General features: G+C 39.0%; 1 protein-coding gene across 1 annotated transcript in view; it reads left to right on the top strand.

Annotated features, from left to right (window-relative positions):
* me1 (malic enzyme 1, NADP(+)-dependent, cytosolic) overlaps positions 1-20400 on the top strand; it is a 79241-nt gene that overhangs the window by 39568 nt on the left and 19273 nt on the right. The window contains exons 4-5 of the mRNA XM_063880358.1: positions 15517-15592; positions 17071-17232. Coding sequence (XP_063736428.1) covers positions 15517-15592; positions 17071-17232 — 238 coding nt within the window. The remainder of the gene's footprint in view (positions 1-15516; positions 15593-17070; positions 17233-20400) is intronic.

Consider the following 20400-nt stretch of genomic DNA (forward strand, 5'->3'; position numbering starts at 1 on the left):
TGTGTGCGTGTGTGTGTGTGTGTATGCACGTCCTCCAGTCAGACCACCATAGCAGCAGATTAGCTCTCACTGGCTAATCACCGGCTCTCAGGTATAAAGACTTTCTGTGTGGAGGCAGCAGCCTCTCCTTGTCGTGCCTGACGTTGCCAGCTAATCTGCTTCGTGAAGACTAAACACTCCGACACCAGGCTCTGTACCAAAGGCCAAAGGTCAAGCTCTATTAAGTGTCAAAACACGGCTGATTCTCTGATCTTTGGACTGGGCATAGGCAGAAAGGAAAGCTAGAAAAAGGGACACATTCACATCATCAGAAGATTAGCGGACATGCTTACATTTATTGGTTTGTCAGCTCATGAGCGGACACAGTGTTTCGCAGAGAAAGTTGGTCTGTCTTCATCACACAGCTTGTTTCTGTTTTCACCCTAAACGTGGCTTGTGTACTTTGTTTGACGACTGAACAGTACAGTAGTAATGTTTCGTAGCAGAAAAATGATACCAATTATTGCAGGAAAGGAATTAGGTTTAGTTCAATCGTGTCCAGTGTCACCATACCTCTGCTACAGAGTGTTTAAATAAACTGTTAATAGACCCTTTCAAAGTAAGAGTCCACTTATTTAAGGAGCTCTCGTGGTAATTGACACAAAACAATCCATCATGCTGATGGAGATGGATGATCATTTGGAGCCCATTAGTGAAATCCTGGTTAAAAGTCAAGGGTCAGCGCCTCAGCTACTACAGCTGTCTGTCAGGCACTGAAGAATAAGACAAGCATTCCACAACTCCCTAGAGATAGGGTAATGACCAGATGCTTTTTATCTTATCTGCCATTTTTACTGAAGGCCACAAGTCTTACTGCTTGCACACTAAAGACAAAATCCATCTAAGAACTGCTGACTCATGTTGTGAATTGGCTGCAACTTAACTTATTTGGATTTGCTGACAATATATACAGCATAAAAATACATTTTATAAAAACTAAATAAAGTAAAATATTGCAAGTAATATGGTCATCTTTTTAAAATGTCCATTGTAGGTCTAAAATTGGACCATCTGAGCAGCACCTGCTTGCATCTTTGACATAGGACATATTTCATGCTTAACATTATAAGCATTATCATTTTGAGCATGTTAGCATTGAGCCCACAACTTTGTACTTTACATCCCATTCTTTGAAAAACTATGTCTCAATGGGATGGAGTTTTGTTGCATTTTATATTTGGTACAAATACTAACTTTGAGTCAATAATGAACTGATTCGATTGTAGTCCTCAAAGGTCAAGGTCACCTCACATCCACCCTATTCCTGGGATCAAGTCCAGTTTCTCTGTTTTACCCATTCTACCTGAAATCTACCAAATGTGACCTAAAAAACGATGTAGATACTAACCTTGATTCTTGCGTTCTGTTACACCCATTGCATCATCATGTCCCGATCATGTGATCTCACTAACACTACAGTCAACTCTGAAATTGTGGCATTCAGCTTAAACAAAGTGGGAAAGGAAATGATAGGACCAAAGGAAAGGACCAAAGTTTAGGAATTGCTACACAGTGATATAATCTTAATTTGGTTTTGTAAGGCTGAATTTAGATTAAATCAGAGTTTGAGCAGCAGGAGGTTATGAAGGCCTAATGAAAGGCATCAGCTGAAGTTGTCTTGGCCACCTCTGAAGTGGCACATGCTGGAAGTTGAAATGTTCCCGCCTCGCAGATTAGGGGCTTCTGAACTGTGACATCACCCCGTCAGGCCCACACACAATGTTGCACTTAAAGTGTGTGGGTCATTTAGATTCATAAGAATCAAGAACAAGTACAACAATTGAATTCCCTTCTGCAACATAAATCTGCACATGATTATTGAACTGTGATGACTTTCTCAAACCCATGACAAAGAAACAGCCACTTATTCAAGACTTTTACTGATGTCTTTGCTCACCACATTTTTGCTCTTTGGTAGACCATGATAGAAGCTCAGAAGAGTCTGTGTTGTGCAGCAGAAACATTGGAGAAGTAGAAGGGGAGAGAAATGGTTTGGAATTACACTGATCTCATCAGGAACGTGGCAAACATTTGGGATTCATTTCAGCCTGGACTTTGAGGACACAGTCTAGAGCTAATGGTGGAGGAAGTTTTAGAAACTAAACGGTACAGAAACTAAACGGTACAGTATCCAAGTTTTAATGCAGTATCCCATAGTTAAATAAATACATGTATCATCTTTTACCCTACATAAATCCAAGTTGCCATTTACTGTGTGAATATGGAAGGTATTTTAACTAAACATATGTTTTGAAAGGCTGTCTACCTGGATGAATTGCCTGTTACCATTGCTAATTCAAACGTCACTTTCCATGACTTGGAGTGCTGTATCATGGCTGGAGTGCACGGTGGTTGGATTTGGCTCTTAAGAGGAAATTCCTTTTTTTTTTTAATTGTGTTTCTAAGAAACAACCATGAAATCATTGCAAACACATCCCTGTAGGTTTTTAGTCATGCTCACGGCTGTCATCCTTAAAGCCTGCCTGGCAGTCTCTGTCGCTGCCTCGCCTCACCTCTGAGATGTTTGTCTTCAGCAAGACTCTGGTTGTCAGGTCCCAGCTTCATCAACTGACCTGCTGTCATGCAAGATCAGATATGAACATTTTGGCATCTTTTTATCAGCATTACATAAACCCTTAAAATGGCCTACTAAAAATCACACATGGAATGATTGTATGGTATGTATGGTGGGAATGCAGAATTGAGTTTTGGACTTTCTGTTCCCTTGCCTCAATGTACATTTTTTCTTTAATAGTTGTTTTTGTTGAAATGCCTTAGATGTGGATATTAAAAGTGACATAGGACTTATAATGCGTCTGTGAAAACCCCACTTGAATTTTGTAGCATTTATATGTCTTCAAAAGATGCTTGGTAAAAAAGTTGCTTAATGGGACTGCAATAGCTGTCGAGACATTAAACATTCTACAACGAGTTGTGAAGTTGAGGTCTGGCGATCGTTGTTCTTTTTAAAGCATTTGATTTGTTGCTTCTTGCAACTACCTTCAAAGGACTCTTGTGTTACAAATACCATTACATTGCCCAAATCCTAAACTGTTTCTCACAGTTAACCTCCTACAGAATAAAAAAAACATTGACAAGACTTCAGAAAATGTGCCTTTTTTCATGATCACTTAGAAGACTATTGCTTTGAAGGACATAGTAGTTGAAATGGAAATGAAGGATTCGAATCAAATGCTATTATTCACTCCAGTGAAATTTAGTCTCTGCATTAGGAGAGTGTTAGGGGCAGTATACAGCCTTTCTCAAGAGCACCATAAAGAGGTACCATACTAGTTCCCGAGCCAAGTCAATGCAGACTGAGCTATTGCCGCCCTATTTCCAGTTGGTAAATAGTATTCATCCCTGAGCTGTTCATCAAACCATCCTCTGACAAAACGTTCAAAAGGATAACACGAAATGGAACATTTCAAGTAATTCCCCAAATGTATTTTTTAATTCATTTTTAATAATGTAGTTTCAGTTTGACTTTACTGGATCTGCTGAATGTTGCAACAGTATGGGATTCTTCTTTTAACAGGATAAGATTATAGAGTACAGTTCTCTTTGGCTGCTAACCCAAGACCGTCTCCACTGGATACATTTTGCTGCTCAATAGTAATATCTCACCTGTCCACATGGAAAGTACGACTTGCTGATTATCCCATGTAGCTTATATTATACACTCAGTGAATCACTTCTGGATGGTGGTTTTAAAACAGCGTGCAGGAGAGAATTCATCCAGCATATGTCACACAAATTGACACCAATGGTAACACATTGACGAAAGTGTTGAGAAGAAAATTAAGAGCCGAAACGTAAAGGGAAACAAATGCCAAAGCTTCCTCTACAGTAATAACATAATCTAGATTAAATGTATCTCCCTGCCTTGAAAAACTCTGGTAGAACCATAAAACCTTGAAATGGGAGGGGTTGTTGGGTTAAATACTTTGACTTATGGAATAACCCTTGCAAATCTTGGCCTCTTCCACCACTCTGTACGTAAATGCTACGCTCTGTTTCATTTAACGATGTTATCTTTCCTTCACAATTACTGCAACAGGGACACCATAAATCCTCAAAGAGAATGAAATTTGACATAAAAGTATGTCATTTCTTTATTACACCTGAAATGTCGAGGCGTATTTCTTGGGTGCCAAAGCACATGTTAGCAGTGGCTTTGCAAGGGCTAGTGTAGGAGGGTCGCCAACTCCTCAGCAGGGACGGTGTCGCATAGCAGCCAGGCGGGTGTGTTTGATGTAATACAGCGCATATATGTAATGCATATGTATGTTTGCGCATTAAATGGAGAGTCACACATACTCTCGGAGGTTGGATCTTGACTGTGTATCGACAGATGTGTGACGAAAAGCTGGATATCGCCAACAATGACATTATGGAGAAGAAAGCAGTGGTGCAACTGAACAAACTGCTTTCTTACCAAAACAATTACAAAATCCCCAACCCTGCATAATGCTGATTTTTGACAAGATGTTGGCCATGTTTTGTTATTCAGCTAAGAAATAAATGGCTGGTTAGGTCCGGATTGAGGCCAAATTCTTTGGTTTGAATATTGCCAATAAGAGCAGATACAGCTCAAGTTTAATATCAGCACAAACAGCTTGGGTCAGTCATTTATTGGTGACGTCCATTTTTGCTTATTTTTTCCAGATGTTAGTTTCTAGCCTGACAACACTTTTATCAAAGTTGTAGGAGATAGAAATAGCGTATATGTGGGAATCTACTAAGTATGTGTTGTCTTTTATTTAGCAGGGAAGTTTGGTCTTCTTTTTTCGGAAATTCCAACAATTAAAAAGTCTAGCAGACCAGTGGAAGCTGTGTCTAAAAGTGGGCCAACTTCATGTTGACATGGGACACTGGCTATAAGAGCTAAGTCAACAGTCACATATTCATCACTCTCCTATTGCACCACTTTCATATCTGCACTGAGATAGGAGCGTACATCTGACTATGGTATGAGGCAGACAGTATATTTGTCAGTTCCAAACTTCTCACTGCTTAGTTATAATGGATGAGGTGAGAAAGCGCTAAATAGTAGTTTGTCTCTGTTTTGACAGTGGCATCAGTTTTCAGCTCAGCTCTCAGTGTGAACTCTTGTAATCCTGTCGAGCAATTGGCACGAGGTTAGACACTGAAAAATTGAAGATATCCATCTGCACAAGGGATGTCTGACCTGTGGAATCAATTGAAATGATTCCAAAATGTAAAAAGTCAACAAAATCTTCTGCAAGAGAAGGGCTTTATCAGAGATAGGAAATAAAAGATTACTGGTTGCCTGTGACTATGGAATAATACAGGTAAACTCGAGATAATTTCAAAGAGAAAAAGAAACCCCCCCCGCAGTATGTTTACAGTGTAAATGTATTTCATCAAATCATAAAAAAACATTTCCTTCATGTGTCTGCAGTCCATAATTCCAGAGCTATTTATGACATACATTATAGCACAGTATACACAAACCATTGTTACATATTTATCATAGCTAGAAAAGGCAAAACCTACAAAGTTTCAACAGTTAAAGTTGCAGAATAATAAATACTAATCCATTATAACTTCCGTTTGCTTTGTAAGTGTGAACATGATTAACCAAATCATTGGGAGAATTCAAATTCCTCTGTACAATGAGACTGAAACAATAGGCTTAGTTGTCACAGAGTCAGAAGTTAAGATTCTTATTTATTTTTGTGCATATTTTTTAACTGTTTAATACATTAAGGCTGTCCAGCTGAGTCAAAAAATAATCTCACATGCATGAATAGTACACTAATACTCAATAACCTATTTGAGTCCAGCCAATGTATTGTAATACTATAATACAGGACACATGCAGAGCATATTCTGGCAGAGCACACTGTACTTTAGGCCAAGACCCTTAACCATCTGTCTGGTTTATAGCAAGTATCATTTACCCTGTATGAGGCACTGTCTGCGCTCAAATGGTGCACTTTTATATTATGTAAACATTTGATTTTATTTTAATAGCAATGACTAGAGGCGGTATGAGTGTGTATTTTGTCTCTTAATTGCACGGAGAATATGCATAATTTCAGTGACATGACCATTAATAACAGTATTTCTTCAGGTAAATTGACCCTATGGTTATAATGGATGATCTCACTGCTAGATGATTGGTTTGTCCCACTCTACAGGAATGGGATCTGACCCCAGGTTACTTTCTTTCCTGACTCTTTCATCTGTTTTCATTACATGAGACGTGACCTCTCCTCTGGCATCCTGAAAATGTGCTTTGATTTTGGCTTCAGCATTACATCAGTGAGAGGTCCAGCTCCAGTTTCCCTGTTAGAGAGAAGAAAATGTCACCTATGGGGTGGTTGCATATTAACAGGGCACTCATTCTTCTCATATGACGGATGGTATTCAGGTTTCGATCCTGTTCAAACCAATGAATAACTTGTGTTTATGAAAAACGTATAAACCTTATAATAATAACATTATGTAAATGTAGCATTTGTTCAATGCTGAGGTTCACTCCCTAAGGTCCTGATTCATGATACATTTTGATTTCCTTTAAAATGTAAAAAGAAATTGCTTTTTTTTTAGATTGTTTTATTTGACTTGACCTACTCCTGGCTTAAGTTCTACAGCCATTTATTTAATGTAATTTTAATTCATTTAAACATTATAAAATAGGATTTTTAGTACATTTTTATTGAGTCTGCCCTCCAAAAATTCCATTAATATTCCTTAAAGTGACATGTGTTTCCATTCAATTGAAAAACCCTCTAGTGGTCATAGCATTATTTTTATTTATTTTTTTTAAATATGACGATTATCTTATAGCCTTAATTTCAAGGTTCTTGTTGTAACCATGACAGTAATTCAGTTTTTCCCCAAACATTATATTTTACAAAGTTAATCGAGAGTCCAGATAATTGCAAAATATCAATTCAAATGATTCTTTCAACATACTTAAATGATCTAGATAGCATAAAATGCATGGTAAATTCAAATTGTATTTTGTAGTAAAATTCGATGGGTTTGGACACTCACTTAGCCTCGTATAACATGAATTATCTCCTCAGCTACAAGCCATGAAAAATTGGAGACTCTTGGAGTATTTCTCCATCTGTACTGGTCGACCTTAGCAGCTCGCCTGCCACCAACCCAGACATGTCTGAAATGTAATACACATTTTTCTGTAAATGTCAAAGAGAATACAATGGGCCGTAAATCATTGCCATAACATACAGTGCTCAACGACTTTACAATATCTCCTATCATCAAGGATCTATGTGTCTGTTTTTCATGGAGGGTGACCTATTGGAATTATAGGGGATGTAAAGCTCTTCTAACACGAAGCAGCATTTTTAAATACTTTGCAACCCACACAAAACGTCACTGGCATTCCCCAAATGTCAGGATGTGTGTGAAGAGGGGAATGAATGGAAAACCTGGTTGCAGTGGGATGAAACTCCTCTAATAGCCAGCTGAGTTCATCAGGTCTGTGCCTCTGATTCCTTTAGCAGGGCCTGCTTGAATGGGCCTTTTCTTCCGTTCTTTGCCCCTTGACTCTCTGGCTGACAGAGGAGCGTGATATCCACAGCAATTGTCTGGACACTCGACTATCTCTCGACAGGCCTTGAAACCCTAGAAACTCACTGTCTGGTTGCTATTTTCAACAGCTGCAGGTTAGCCCGTGTAAATGATTCCGTGCCTTGCCATGTTTCTCTTATTTATCCAAAGCGTTGAAAGGGGCGATCAGTTTGGCTAAACTGTGTTCATCTTGGCTTAATTTCCTATTCTTCTCCAAGTCTGGAAAAGCTTCATAAGGGGAAGATTAGTTGTTGTGAGGAAGCCTGAGCTGACTTCAGTGGGCTGCAGTGGAATGAGGAGGGGGCGGGTTACAGTTTTCCGAAGCAAAGAACTGGAACTAGATCTTGCTTGTGTGAAAAGAGAGGGTGGTTCAGGCGACGTGTTGAATACTTGTAATGTGATGGAACCCTGTCAAAGTCTGAACGTGCCACGGATGGTGGGAAGAAGTGGAAGAAGAGTTCATTGTCTTTGGAAAGTCAAACTGTATGGAGAGACAAGGGTGTGAAGGGACTGGAAAGAGAATTCCGGCCTGTCACATTTCATTTCCAAGTGATGAGAGCCGTGTGTTGGAACACAAATTACGTGGTACTGTTGCTTCTTGTTGCTAAGATGAATTCCTCGAAGAACTTTACAAAAAATACACACCTCGGACATCCTACAAAAGATTGAGCAAACACAGGGAACTAAAGGCTTACGTGTTGCTTAGACGAAGACGGAGGGATGGATTATGGGCTGGATGACCGTGTTTGTTGAGCGGATGCCAAATGATTCACCAACCATCCACATTCCTTTGTTGTTTATATTTATTTTTTCTTAACAGAGCCCTTATTTCCTCTTCCCAGAGGTCTGTTGCACATTACGTTTCTTTGACGATCATCTTTTTCCATTGCAATTAGATATTTTTAAAGTTTGCGTCAACTCCTATTGCAACATTGAACATGGTTATTGATTGGCACTGCCAGACCTCAAGTTCTCACCAACTTTTCTTCCTCTCCTCTATTGGTTCAGTCAGTTGCTTGGCTGTTTCAAGTGTGTTATTCGTAATGCCAAAGGCTTCACTCCTTTTTCCTTACTTACTTAACTGCTTTAAAATTATCTGTATGGACAAAACCTACGGTACCGCCTCTCCTCTTATAGGTTTCTTAAAGTTACAGAAGACCTAACTAAACTTTGTTTAATATGTGATATCTATTTACTAACCCTAACCCAAACACATTACAGGGGAAAGAAAATGCGTCTTCTCTTACCCATGGAAAGCCATTAACTTATTAAATACCACTAAGGAAGAGAGAAAGAAAGTTGATCCAGCGGTCTCATTGCGTAAATATGGTGCTGTCAGTTCTTTTTCTACAGCTTGTGGTCGGATACCACATCCAGTCATAGAAATTATACCGTCTCCATATGACTCTACTGTAAGTATCTGTGGGTATTGGTGTACTTGGCTGTCTCACTTGATGCTGTGCTGGTTTTTTATAAGATTCGCTACTCATCTGATATGATGACAGATGGACGTGTGCGTCAGACCAAGACCAATGTCTTTCCAGTGTATTGACAAATTGGACTTTGGCATGCATTACAAATTCCAATATGGAGCAAAACCAAATACATCATCGTGAGAATAAATGTTTGGTTTACCTTCACCAAGGTGTAACCAAGTCTTGGTTACAGTTTTGTAAGCTTTGGTAGTGGGTATGTTCTGTTTTAGAAAAAAAAGGTAAAAAGTCTCATCAATCAATTTAAAAATGAATAGGCTCCCCACATCAGACAATGAGAAAACATTTTCATAATTTCATGTCATATTGTAGTCCTGGTCTAATGATGATAAAAATTGGTTGTGTTTTTAAACTTTTTGTCTCCTGTGACCGGATGAATCCTGACCAAGTGGCGTGCAGATTGATATATTCTAAATATCAATTTATTGCTATTGAGAAATGTGTGTTTTGTTTCAGATAAAGCCTTTTGAACTTCCATGCATTAATAAAATGATACGTTAAATATTCCAGCAGCTTATCTGGCGGAGGAATCCAGTGTATTAATTTTGGATTGAAGCTTCTGTTTGAAAGTCATAGATCTTCACGAGAGCGTTCTCCCACTGTGTTGCTTTTTCTAGCGAGGGATTGATCAACGCTTTGCTTTTTTTAACTATAAATATCCTACTCTGTTACAGTTTATACATTTGTCTGTTTATGTCGCAGAAACAGCTAATTCTTTGGATGCACAACACTCTGTAGAGGATCTCGCTATACTGCATGTCATTGCTAATTGAGTGTATGTGTCTTTTACAACCTTTGAGAGTGACAAGGGATTACGTCACTCACAGAGCTAAATGTGTCTCACAGACTGTCTGTACAGTTACTGGTGTACCCCATCTAAAAAACATGCAGCTTTGCATAGCTTGAATAACATTTCTTTTTGCATCAAACTTAAGATACAGTGTGTCAAGCATGTCAAACAGCTTGGTGTAAATGAAAAAGTAACAAGTGTAAAAGTGACAGTGGAACAGGGTGTATATGTAAAGGCTCCAAAATCTACTACATAACCTTTAAACAACAAATGCATTTCAACACCATAAACCCTCTTGAAGGGTCACATGTAGATATGCCAATAAACAACAACTCTGGACCAGCACATCCACTGGTCTTGAGTAATGATTGTAATAGACATCTTGGATTGGTTAAAGTGACCAATAGGCCAAATGGCAATAAGGCCAAAAGATTTATATCTAGAAATCCTTTGAATAGGGTTTCATTTCATTGCCTGTGAAGATAACCAATCCATTCCTACATTAGGTTGCCAAATACCAATGCTTTGTCACAGCACTCTGCATCTGAAAACGATGCAACCTGAACACTTTAGCATCTGTATGAGGCCGACATAACTTTGAAATTACTCCAATGATACCAATTCACGCCAATATAAGATGCTCAAAGTTAGTGCTCAGAATGAGGTAGACTGTATGGATGGATTGGTCAAAAAGTCAAAGCCTTTCCCCAGGACAATTCTGTTGATGTCACAATGTATTTACATTGCATATGTAACTTGCATCCCAAAATACTTATTTTAACACAAATTCCAATTTCATAAACCCTAACCAATTAGTTTGCTTATAACTTAACTTTTAATTCACAAAATGTACCATGCATCGTAGATTAATGTGTAGGGCTTCCTAGTAAGTTACAAATCCTAAGGCCTCTGAATGCTCTGTATGCGATGAAGATGGGTTAGATAGGGGTAGATCTGTTGAGAAAACTATAAAATCTTGTGTTGGAAGATATATTAGGTTATATTTAACATATTATTCCTAACTGAGGCTTAACCTCTCAAAAATGGCGTTTGTTCTCTTTCAGTGTGACATTTCAGATGCTTTTATTTATATGTGAAAGAGTTTAAATTGCACACAATAACAAAACTGTTTTCCTCTGCACTGTTTGGACTCAAGTCAATATGTTGGTTCCTTTGAGCTTCAATTATGCCCTTTCAAACTAATTTAACAGTTGAGGAAATCACATTTTTCTCAGGGGACAAAAACCATTAAAACCTTCCTGTTGTGGTAGGTTTGGAGCTTAATTAGCTTGAGACGTCTCTTAGCTTGACTTCGACCTTTGACACTATTTTCACAGTCATTTCCCAATGATTTGTGTGCACTGCGTCAGTTGAACTTCATGTGGCTTGCCCAGTGATGGGGTCCAGCTCAGAGAAGAGTAAGGTTATGTGCTGGGGCTGAAGAATGGTCACTGGTAGTGTTTTGTATGGACACGGGTCAGCGATCAGTTGCCGGCTGCGTCATGGGGCGCAGACAGTGTTTTGAGGTCATGGTGTGGAAAGCAGCTTTTCCTCCTGTTGGCCCCCGTAGCCTTTCCACAGTCCCTAGGATGTGTTTTGTGTTGGGCTGCAGGTCAGTGATGTTGCTGTTTCAGACCCTCAGGTTGTTTTCTTTACCCTCTCTGTTCTCCTCACACTCTTCCAGCAGAAGCCAGACATGGCAGCTCAATGCTTTGTGGCCCTCCTCTCAGCTAGAAAATAAGGCGACTGCTATTCATTGTGGTCATTTCTGCAGCAGTCTTACACTCATGCACACATTTCAAACCTATACGCATCAATATAGGGAGAAATATAATTTGCCTCTAGAAATACTTGTATCCCATGACTTAATTATTTGGGGGTAAAAGAAAAGATTATGGAGTAGTTCAACTCTTTTGAAATCTAGAAATATCAACATATTTCCACATATAGAGGGCAAAATAACTAGTTATCAAGCTAGCAGATAAATGTAAAGAGTAAGCTTTACATACAGAATAAATCATTTCAAATCTATCACTTAAGTAATGGGTAGACAGTGTAAGTGTTCAGCTGGAGAAAAAAAATAGATTCACAGTTCAACTGTTTAGCTAAAATAATGAATTCACACTTCAAGTTAGTTGGGAGGGAGCCTGTTGCGCAGTGGGGTAGTGCGCTGATCCTCGGATCAGGGGAGCAGGGTCGAGTCCCAGTACAGTCAGCATGTTGTATCAGCAGTTTTGTTTGTATGTAAGTCACTTTGGATAAAAGTGGCATGTAATGTAAAGTAACCAAAATACACGTACATACTAATAGCTTAATAGCTAAACATGCATAAATGGTGATGATATTTGTAAGATAAACCACTAAAAATGTGGATAAACTGTTAAATAAACTTAAAGTAGCTTAAAATTAAAACGGATGAATGTCTGAAAGCCAAAGTAATGATTATGTCCGTGTCCATAAAGGGATACCTGATCTACGTCTACATCTATCTAGGCTACTTCTGTCATAGGGTGATCGAAACCCCTGTGGTTAAAGGTGAAATCCACAAAATCTGATTCAGGATCTTTTTCATTGCAATGTAGGGTTTGACATACAATGAACTTGCATTGGGGTATTGGTGCATAACATCTACATAGTAGAAATGGAACAGAACAACAATACTAACAATATAAGTATAATATATCGGAAATAAAAAAAGAAGAGCTATGCAAGAAGTTGTAGTTTTATACAGAAATGTGCAACATTTTCTGAGAAATGTGCAGTGGTTCACATTATGAAGCATATGAGCAATGGTTTTATGTTAGCTTGACAACTGTAAAAGTGCCAGAGGGAAGTATTTTCCTTTGACCTAAATCCTCAAATTTGGAAAGGCTAAAACAACTACATTTCGCAACAATATTCTCACACTAAATATGTGAAACACATGATTTGTTTTACTTTTTATCAGCCACCCTGTGTGCTGTCAATGAGCCAATAAGCAATTTTCCACAATTTCTAAATCTTGGCTTAAAGAAAGATCATCATTGATGGACAGTGATGATGGATTTAAAACAGCAGTAGTCCTGACATCATGAGATACTGTAGATTTGCCCCTTGTTGCTTTTGGTACTGTAGATACATGATGCCTTTTCTTGGAGGATTGTGCGTTTGTGTGTGTTTTTCTGTCAGTTCAAAGACTTAATGGGCACTCTTACTTGTCAAAGGTCATGAGGGCGACGGCTCCTGTGCAAACACAGAATGGCAGAAAATTAGGATTGGAGGAAGGATAGGAATAATGGCAAGCTGAAATGTTTTTCATAACCTTCATGTTGACAGAGATTAGGCGTTACTGCCAGTCTGGCTGTCTGCTTTGATCCATCTCATAAAGTTGTTTTCCAACTCAGTCAGATTGTGGGTCAACCTTTCAGCCCCCAATTCTGCTTTTTCTCCATTAAAGCCTCATATTTCTGTTTTCTGGCAGTGATTCATGTCCTCCTGGCTTCAGGTTAACACACACAGCAGGCTGCACTTTTCATCCAGTTTAAACGTGTCCAGGTCCCCATAGTCAGACATTACAGCTCGGCAGACATTTGTTACTCTTGATTTTCCCAGTGTGCATATCAAGCACACGACTCTGTAAATGTGTAGCTTTATGCAGATGTGTGTCATCGTATAGCCACAAAAGTTAAGACGTGTTTAAATGCCAGATGTTTTTGGCCTAGTGACCTCTATGTGACCTCAGAGCTCTTTTCAAGGGAGGATGGTTTTCTGTAAATGTCTTCTTCTTGGTCAGTCACGCTGTTTATCTTTTTTTCCTCTTTTTCTCTCTAGCTAGCTATGGCTATTTAGTTGATTAAATGTCAGGAAATAATGGAAAAGTATTGAGGCTGTCTAATGTGTATTTCTGCTAGACCACCAGAACAAAATAAAAACATATCCAGGAATATATAACTTAGAAAATAAACTTCTAGAAAGAATAATACAAGATTAAAACAAGTACAGCTATACATATAGGTATATACTGTATCTATATAAATAAATCCAATACATTCAATTATTAATTTACAAAACACTATGTGGTAGTGAAAACAACACATTAATTAACTTTAATAATTTGAACTTTTTTTGTGGTTGACCAATCACAACAGAGCTGGCCATCTGGCAATCATAGTAGACTGGGCTCTGGTTTCAGACAGAGGGTGAAAAGAAGTTCTGCAGCACAGTCAGGATCAGAAAAATAAAGAGATTTTAAAAATTAAATCATGGAGACATGTTACGTAATAAAAACTGAAAATTAAATCTTTTGGGTTTCCAACACTTGCTGATTTTGCTACAGGGACGACAATGTTTGTCGGACGTTTAGTTGGTTGGTTAACCACTAGAGTCCAGACCAAAATAACTCAGAAACTGTATAGTGGATTGCCATAAAATGCTGTACAAGTATTCAAGGTAACCAGATGAAGAAGCCAACTGGCTTTGGGGATCCCCTGACTTTCTCTTTGGCGTCAACATGAGACACGTCATTTTTGTTTTTCTATTTTATAGTTCTATACAACTATTGGATATATTGCCATGAAATTTGGAACTTGTTGGTGTTCCTTTCAAGATACATTGTAATAACTTTGGGGATCCTTCAGCTTTCATGTAACACCATCATCAGTTAAAAATGTTCATGTCCAACACTGCCTATCTTAGCCTTGCCTTTGTGAGTATGCTGATGTTTCTATTTAGCTCAAAACAACCACTTGTGTCCAAGTACAGCTTCACATAGCGGCTAGCCTGGCTGTACTTTTTTTCTACCATGGTTACTGGTGTTAATTGGAAACCCATGCTGGGAATGTACCCTGTTTCATCCCTGACATATGAAAGCATTTTTATGTGATACCTTTATGTATTTATCTTCATCTCACTATATTTTAACAATATGTCATACTGTTTCTTCCACAAGCAGTGACCTGGGTTGACTTCTTACTTTACAAGCAGATTCTTACAAATAGTGATGTTTTTACTGTCACGGAGGAGGTGATGCCCCCCATACTATAACCAGATGGGTTTGTAGGGTAGGAAAGAGGCGGCAGCTGGGCCCCACGCACAGAACTGATCTCTTTATCCTGCGATTCTCCTGGAGGGAAGGACGTTCATGCAAGGGAGCGAGGAAAGGAAGGACAGGGGGTTGGTGGGAGGGGTCATACTAAGATAAATGAATATTTGGGGAGCCTCAAGGGTCCAAAGCAAACTCCCTGCAGAGGCCCCAAGATCCGGGCTCAACATAAAAGTCCCAGGTGCCATCAGTATTCAATAAAGTCTTGGTCAGAAGAAAGAAAGGCCGAATTGAAATAGCAGCTTTACATCAAACGTCTGTTAAGCAAAGCTTTCAGCTGTTGTTCCCTCAAATCTTAGATGAGAGGTTTTTATAAGAACATAGTGTTCAGGACTTATTTTAGTTCTTATGCTGCCATTTTTATTGGAAACATTTTAGTGACATGATAAACTTGATAAAAACTAGCATGGTATTAAACATGGGGACTTAGGATGCAGAAGAAAACTTTCCAGTGCACAATGAGATGCCTTTTGAATATGCAGAAATTCTGGTCTTATTTTTATTTTAACTTTTTTTCTTTTATTTGTTTTTCTATGTTCCAGGGGGCTCTTCATTACTATTCATGACCGAGGCCACATTTCTACGGTGCTCCAGAACTGGCCAGAAAAGGACGTCAGGGTAAATGACAACATTCTTAATATTCATGTTGTTCACTCGTTTCAAAACCCATGGCAAAGCCTTATCCTGTACAATTGCACCCAGTCATAATTCCTGTTTGCTCAAAAAAGAGAGAAAATAATCCATTTGTGCGTTATTTTTTATGCTGGCAAATCATAAATATATTGAATATAAACTACTTGAACAAAACAGAATAGACAAATGGAAAGACAAAATGGAAGCAACACACTTTAACATCAATGTTTGCAGTAGTGAATAGCAAAAGAGCGTGAAAAAGAAGTGCACAAGAAATAAAGCAACAAAAAACAACAACACATGTTATTATGATATTTAAGGACAAAGAATATCTCTATGGACACCCAGAGAAGATTACCTTAACTGCCTTCAAAACTGATCTTGACTAACAGATTGCCACAACAGTTTTAGACTTAATTATAATAACATAATCCCTGTGAGGCTTCTCTCTGTTTTATTGTTAACCCAGAGCTCGCTGCTCAATAGCGAGATGTCCGGCTGGTGTAGCAAAATGCTTCATTTGATCCATTGTGTCTGTGGATGATTTCATTATTGGTTCTCTTGACCTGCTGCGTTGGCCAATTTCCCAAAAGCCTGAATTATTCCCTTTATCTCCTGTATAGAGCAACTATGTGCAAGTCATAATCTCGTCATATTTAGAATGACGAAACTAGTAGGCATTCCTGGCAAGTCAAATATACCTGCAGCCTTAGCCACCTGTTCACAGCTGTCAACAGCATGGCATTTAGCTGTGCGCTCTCATTGTCAGGGTGGTCTTATCGTAAACTTACTTAATATGGCCTTCTTTTACCTTATCCATAGGCAGAAGGAAAATGGGAGCTGGGGTAATCCATTAATAGATTGAGCTGCTTCAGGCACATACAGTAATTGATAATATGGTGATTAAATCTCTTAATGGTGTTGAGTTATGGTCATTATAGTTTTTAATCATCCAAATGGAAGAACTAATGACATTCTAGACTTTAAACCTGTCATATTCTGGTAGAAACCAAATGCTCTGCCAGAGTTATCTGCGTCACACGTATGGTGGAAAAATGAAAAGAGTAAGAATTCGGAACGTTTCAAATCAAACACTTCTGCTCGGGATATTAAGTGTTGCACAATCGATTTGTTTCCTGCTGTGGAATCAACCTGCAGGAACGCATTTCTTGCCTAATGATTAAAGTGAGTGGAAAGCCAGCAGAGTGTAGGAGGGCCTGGCTTACAATGAGGAAGAAAATGTGTTTCTGGGTAGCAGGGTGGATTTGTTTTGGTGAGGAAGATTTGACTTCATGAGACATGGCGGCAGAACTGCTGCTTCATTTAGTTCCTCATTAAATTGTGTATAAAAGGGACATTAAATCTAATTTAGGAATATGTAGCACAAGGATTTAAATTGAAATGGTTGCTGTGGCTGCTGCAATACTGTACTGTTTATGTCTGACAGTAATGTTGATTTGCAGGCGGTATGTGTGACGGACGGAGAGAGGATCCTGGGGCTCGGGGACCTGGGCTGCTGTGGTATGGGCATCCCGGTGGGAAAGCTGGCCCTGTACACAGCCTGTGGAGGTGTGCCGCCACAGCAGTGCCTGCCTATCATGCTGGATGTGGGCACAGACAATGAGGTAAGAGCTGAGGTCTAACGGTCCATTCACAGAACAATAAGCAACGGATGTAGGTTGGTTGGTTGGATTGTTGCATTGTTGATTGTTGTACTACTAAAGGGTAAAGGGTGTAGCAGAGGCCAAGAAAGAAACAATTAGTTGGAGCAGACCCAAATCACAGGGTTGACACAGGCACTACTTTTCACTTATGGAAACATGTGTGAGGTTGAGTTTTCCAAATGGCCTTTTAATTACATAATGTTATTTTTACAATACATACATCAGAGGTAGAAGTAGTACCTAATCATTTGTTGTTCCCGAGTAGACCTTTAATTATTTGTATTTTTGACATTTGACCCTTTGTATTTAAATGTACTTCTTCACAGCCTTTCAAAAAACATATATTGAGATTTGATATACTCTAAATAATTTGTCAACTAGTCATACGTCATGCTAGCAATGCTATATTGCTGTAGTTAGGCATGCAACTGCTTTAAGCTAAAGGCTTACGTCAGCATGCTAACATGCTCACAACGACAATGCTAACATGATTATATTTAACCGGGTTTATTATATACATTGTTTATTATCTTAGGTGAGCCTGTTAACAAGTTAACATATCACTAAATGAGAAACAAAATGTAACGTATACAAGAATTATGTCCTTTACACCTCCCATTAATTGCAACCAATGTTAGCAACTACCTGCTAACTCCATTCACACACCGTTAGCCACGCCATCGGGAGCAACTCCGGGTAAAGTATCTTGCCGAATGATACATCGACATGTTGACTGCAAGGGCTAGGATCGCACCCACAACCTTTCAATTGGAAGATGACCACACTCCCTCACAGATCAATGCATCATTCCAAATCATTAGTCATAGAGAGAAACAAAAAACTGCAATGGAAACATGTTTTTTTATTCTTTACTACCCTACTACATAGGCCAGAGATAAAGTCGCCTCTAGAACGGCAGGGGCTAGTAGAGTGTCTTTCTTCCTTCAAGATTGATTACATTGATTCCAATAAATCAAATAAACTCTAGTGAATTAACCCTTTGGATAAATTAAGTCATTATAGCCCCATGGATAAAGTGTGCTTAGTCTTCCTGCTCACCTCTTAACTCAACTGCCCCAGCCCCTTACACTAAAATGTGCTGCCAGAGTACATGATGATGTATGCCAGTAGGGAAATGCAATGTAGCCAGGTAGGTCTGACCTCAGAAATCAGCCAAGAAAAAGAAAACAAATCTCACACTTTATGACAGGGAAACACCCTTTATATTAGTGGTGTTAGTGCTCCATTGATGGATGTCAGCTGGGAAAACACCTCTCCCCTCTGCCAGCAGGAGTAGCAGCCAATGGAGCTAGAGTTACCCACCTATGCTCCCTGTTCGCTATGGCAGAGTCTCTGAAAGATGATTAAAACTCTGGGCAGGGCAGCATTTGAGTCTGTAGCCTGAAACAGACTAAGAATAGTTTGTGTGCACATCTATATATACACAACACTCAGCTTCAGCCAAGAGTGTGGCAGACTCAGTCACTGAGCAGGCTGTCAGTGGATGTTCTTTATCTTGACAGTCCTCACATGACTCAGTCCCAAGAGTTTGGTGTCAATCAAAGAGAATGTCTCAGAAAGATTAGGGATGACATATGTTGCTGGGAATAGATGAGTGCAAATACAATTAGAAAAACTAAAAAGTAATATTTGTTAGATTGAAGAGAGACCAAGAAATGGAGAAACCCACTGATTTCATGCCAGTGCAACCCTAACCCTAACCCTCCATGGCCTTATGTCCCACTGTGGCAGCTCTTTCTCGACAGCTCATCAAAGTTCTCCCAGCTGAAATCCTTTGAATTATAACAACAGTAACACTGCGGATTTACCAGAAACTCTATAAAATATACTACATTGCTACATTAATCCTCTTGGTGCCATTGTAACTAGAGAGCAAAACGGCCTCTCGCTCTGCCAATTCCTTCACCACAGCTCTTTATCTTTATAGACTTACAGTATGTCGCTCTGCCTTTTGACCTCTTCCTCTACTGGCACTTCTATGCATTCCCACTTTGAGTTTATAACAGTTTGAATGATTCTGGTTTAAGGTCATAATAACTTCTGCAGATGAGATTTTTTGGGTCCACGACAGCAGTTTTGGACGTTTATGAGCATCACAGCACAGCTTTAACAAGCTGTCTCATGGTTCGATTTGGTCCTATGGCCTCAATCTGCCCAATATCTGATGCCAAAACAGGAAGAAGAGAAAGTGTTATTAGCTGTGTGTGTGTGTGTCATTGAATGTTGATGCAGAGCTTGGGGATTCTGATGCGGTGAGGTTGCACTATTGTACTTAACAACTTAAAAAACTGTCAGTAGAGATGTCATAGGAATATTTCAGCATACATTGATTAATTTATTAAAATCCTGTAACATACAAACTAGCCAAATGTGACTGAGTAAGGGTTCTGTTTCAAGAAAACTCTCTTTCTATCCTTCTGCTGAATATAGTTTGGGTCAGTAAGTAATGATACTTTCCAGTAACAAGTCACTACATGTGTGTTTGGTGCAAGCAGGGCTGGGTGTGTGGGTGACGCAGCTAACCCATTTTTACAGGAGTGATCCAACCTTGAATCTTCGTCAAACATTAGCTTAGGGTTCCACTTCTTATTATCACCGGTTCACCAAAGCCCATCAAAATGTGATCGGTCAATACTACTCAAAATTCAAATGGAAACCAGAACCTTTCGAATACCAAACTTGAGTCCCGTTGACTACAATTCGGCATCCATTTCATATCTTCTTATAGAGTTTACTGGACTTGAGACGTAATGTATAGATCTTCCAAACTCTGGGAAAGAAGGACATATTTTTCCCATTTACGAGATGTCGATCAGTCCGTGACAAATTTGCCTGAAAGCGTTAACACACACATGCAGTAGTATTGCTGAATTTGTATTTTTTTGTCGATTTAATTTTAAAATAGCTTGACTCTAGCCAACTTTTCCATGTTTCTATTATTATAAAGAGATGACAGCCTTAATTATTTGTAATGGGGCAAACAGGCTGTCTGTGTGTGTTTAGTATCTGTAGTTATTCTGAATTCATATGGGAGGCATATGAGCCTGCTGCCCCTCAGTACCTCACCTCACTTTGACTGTGAAGGCATGATGGGAGCAATGGGAGGTT

The sequence above is a fragment of the Eleginops maclovinus genome, chromosome 3 (assembly GCF_036324505.1).
Source record: "Eleginops maclovinus isolate JMC-PN-2008 ecotype Puerto Natales chromosome 3, JC_Emac_rtc_rv5, whole genome shotgun sequence".
Lineage (NCBI taxonomy): Eukaryota > Metazoa > Chordata > Actinopteri > Perciformes > Eleginopidae > Eleginops > Eleginops maclovinus.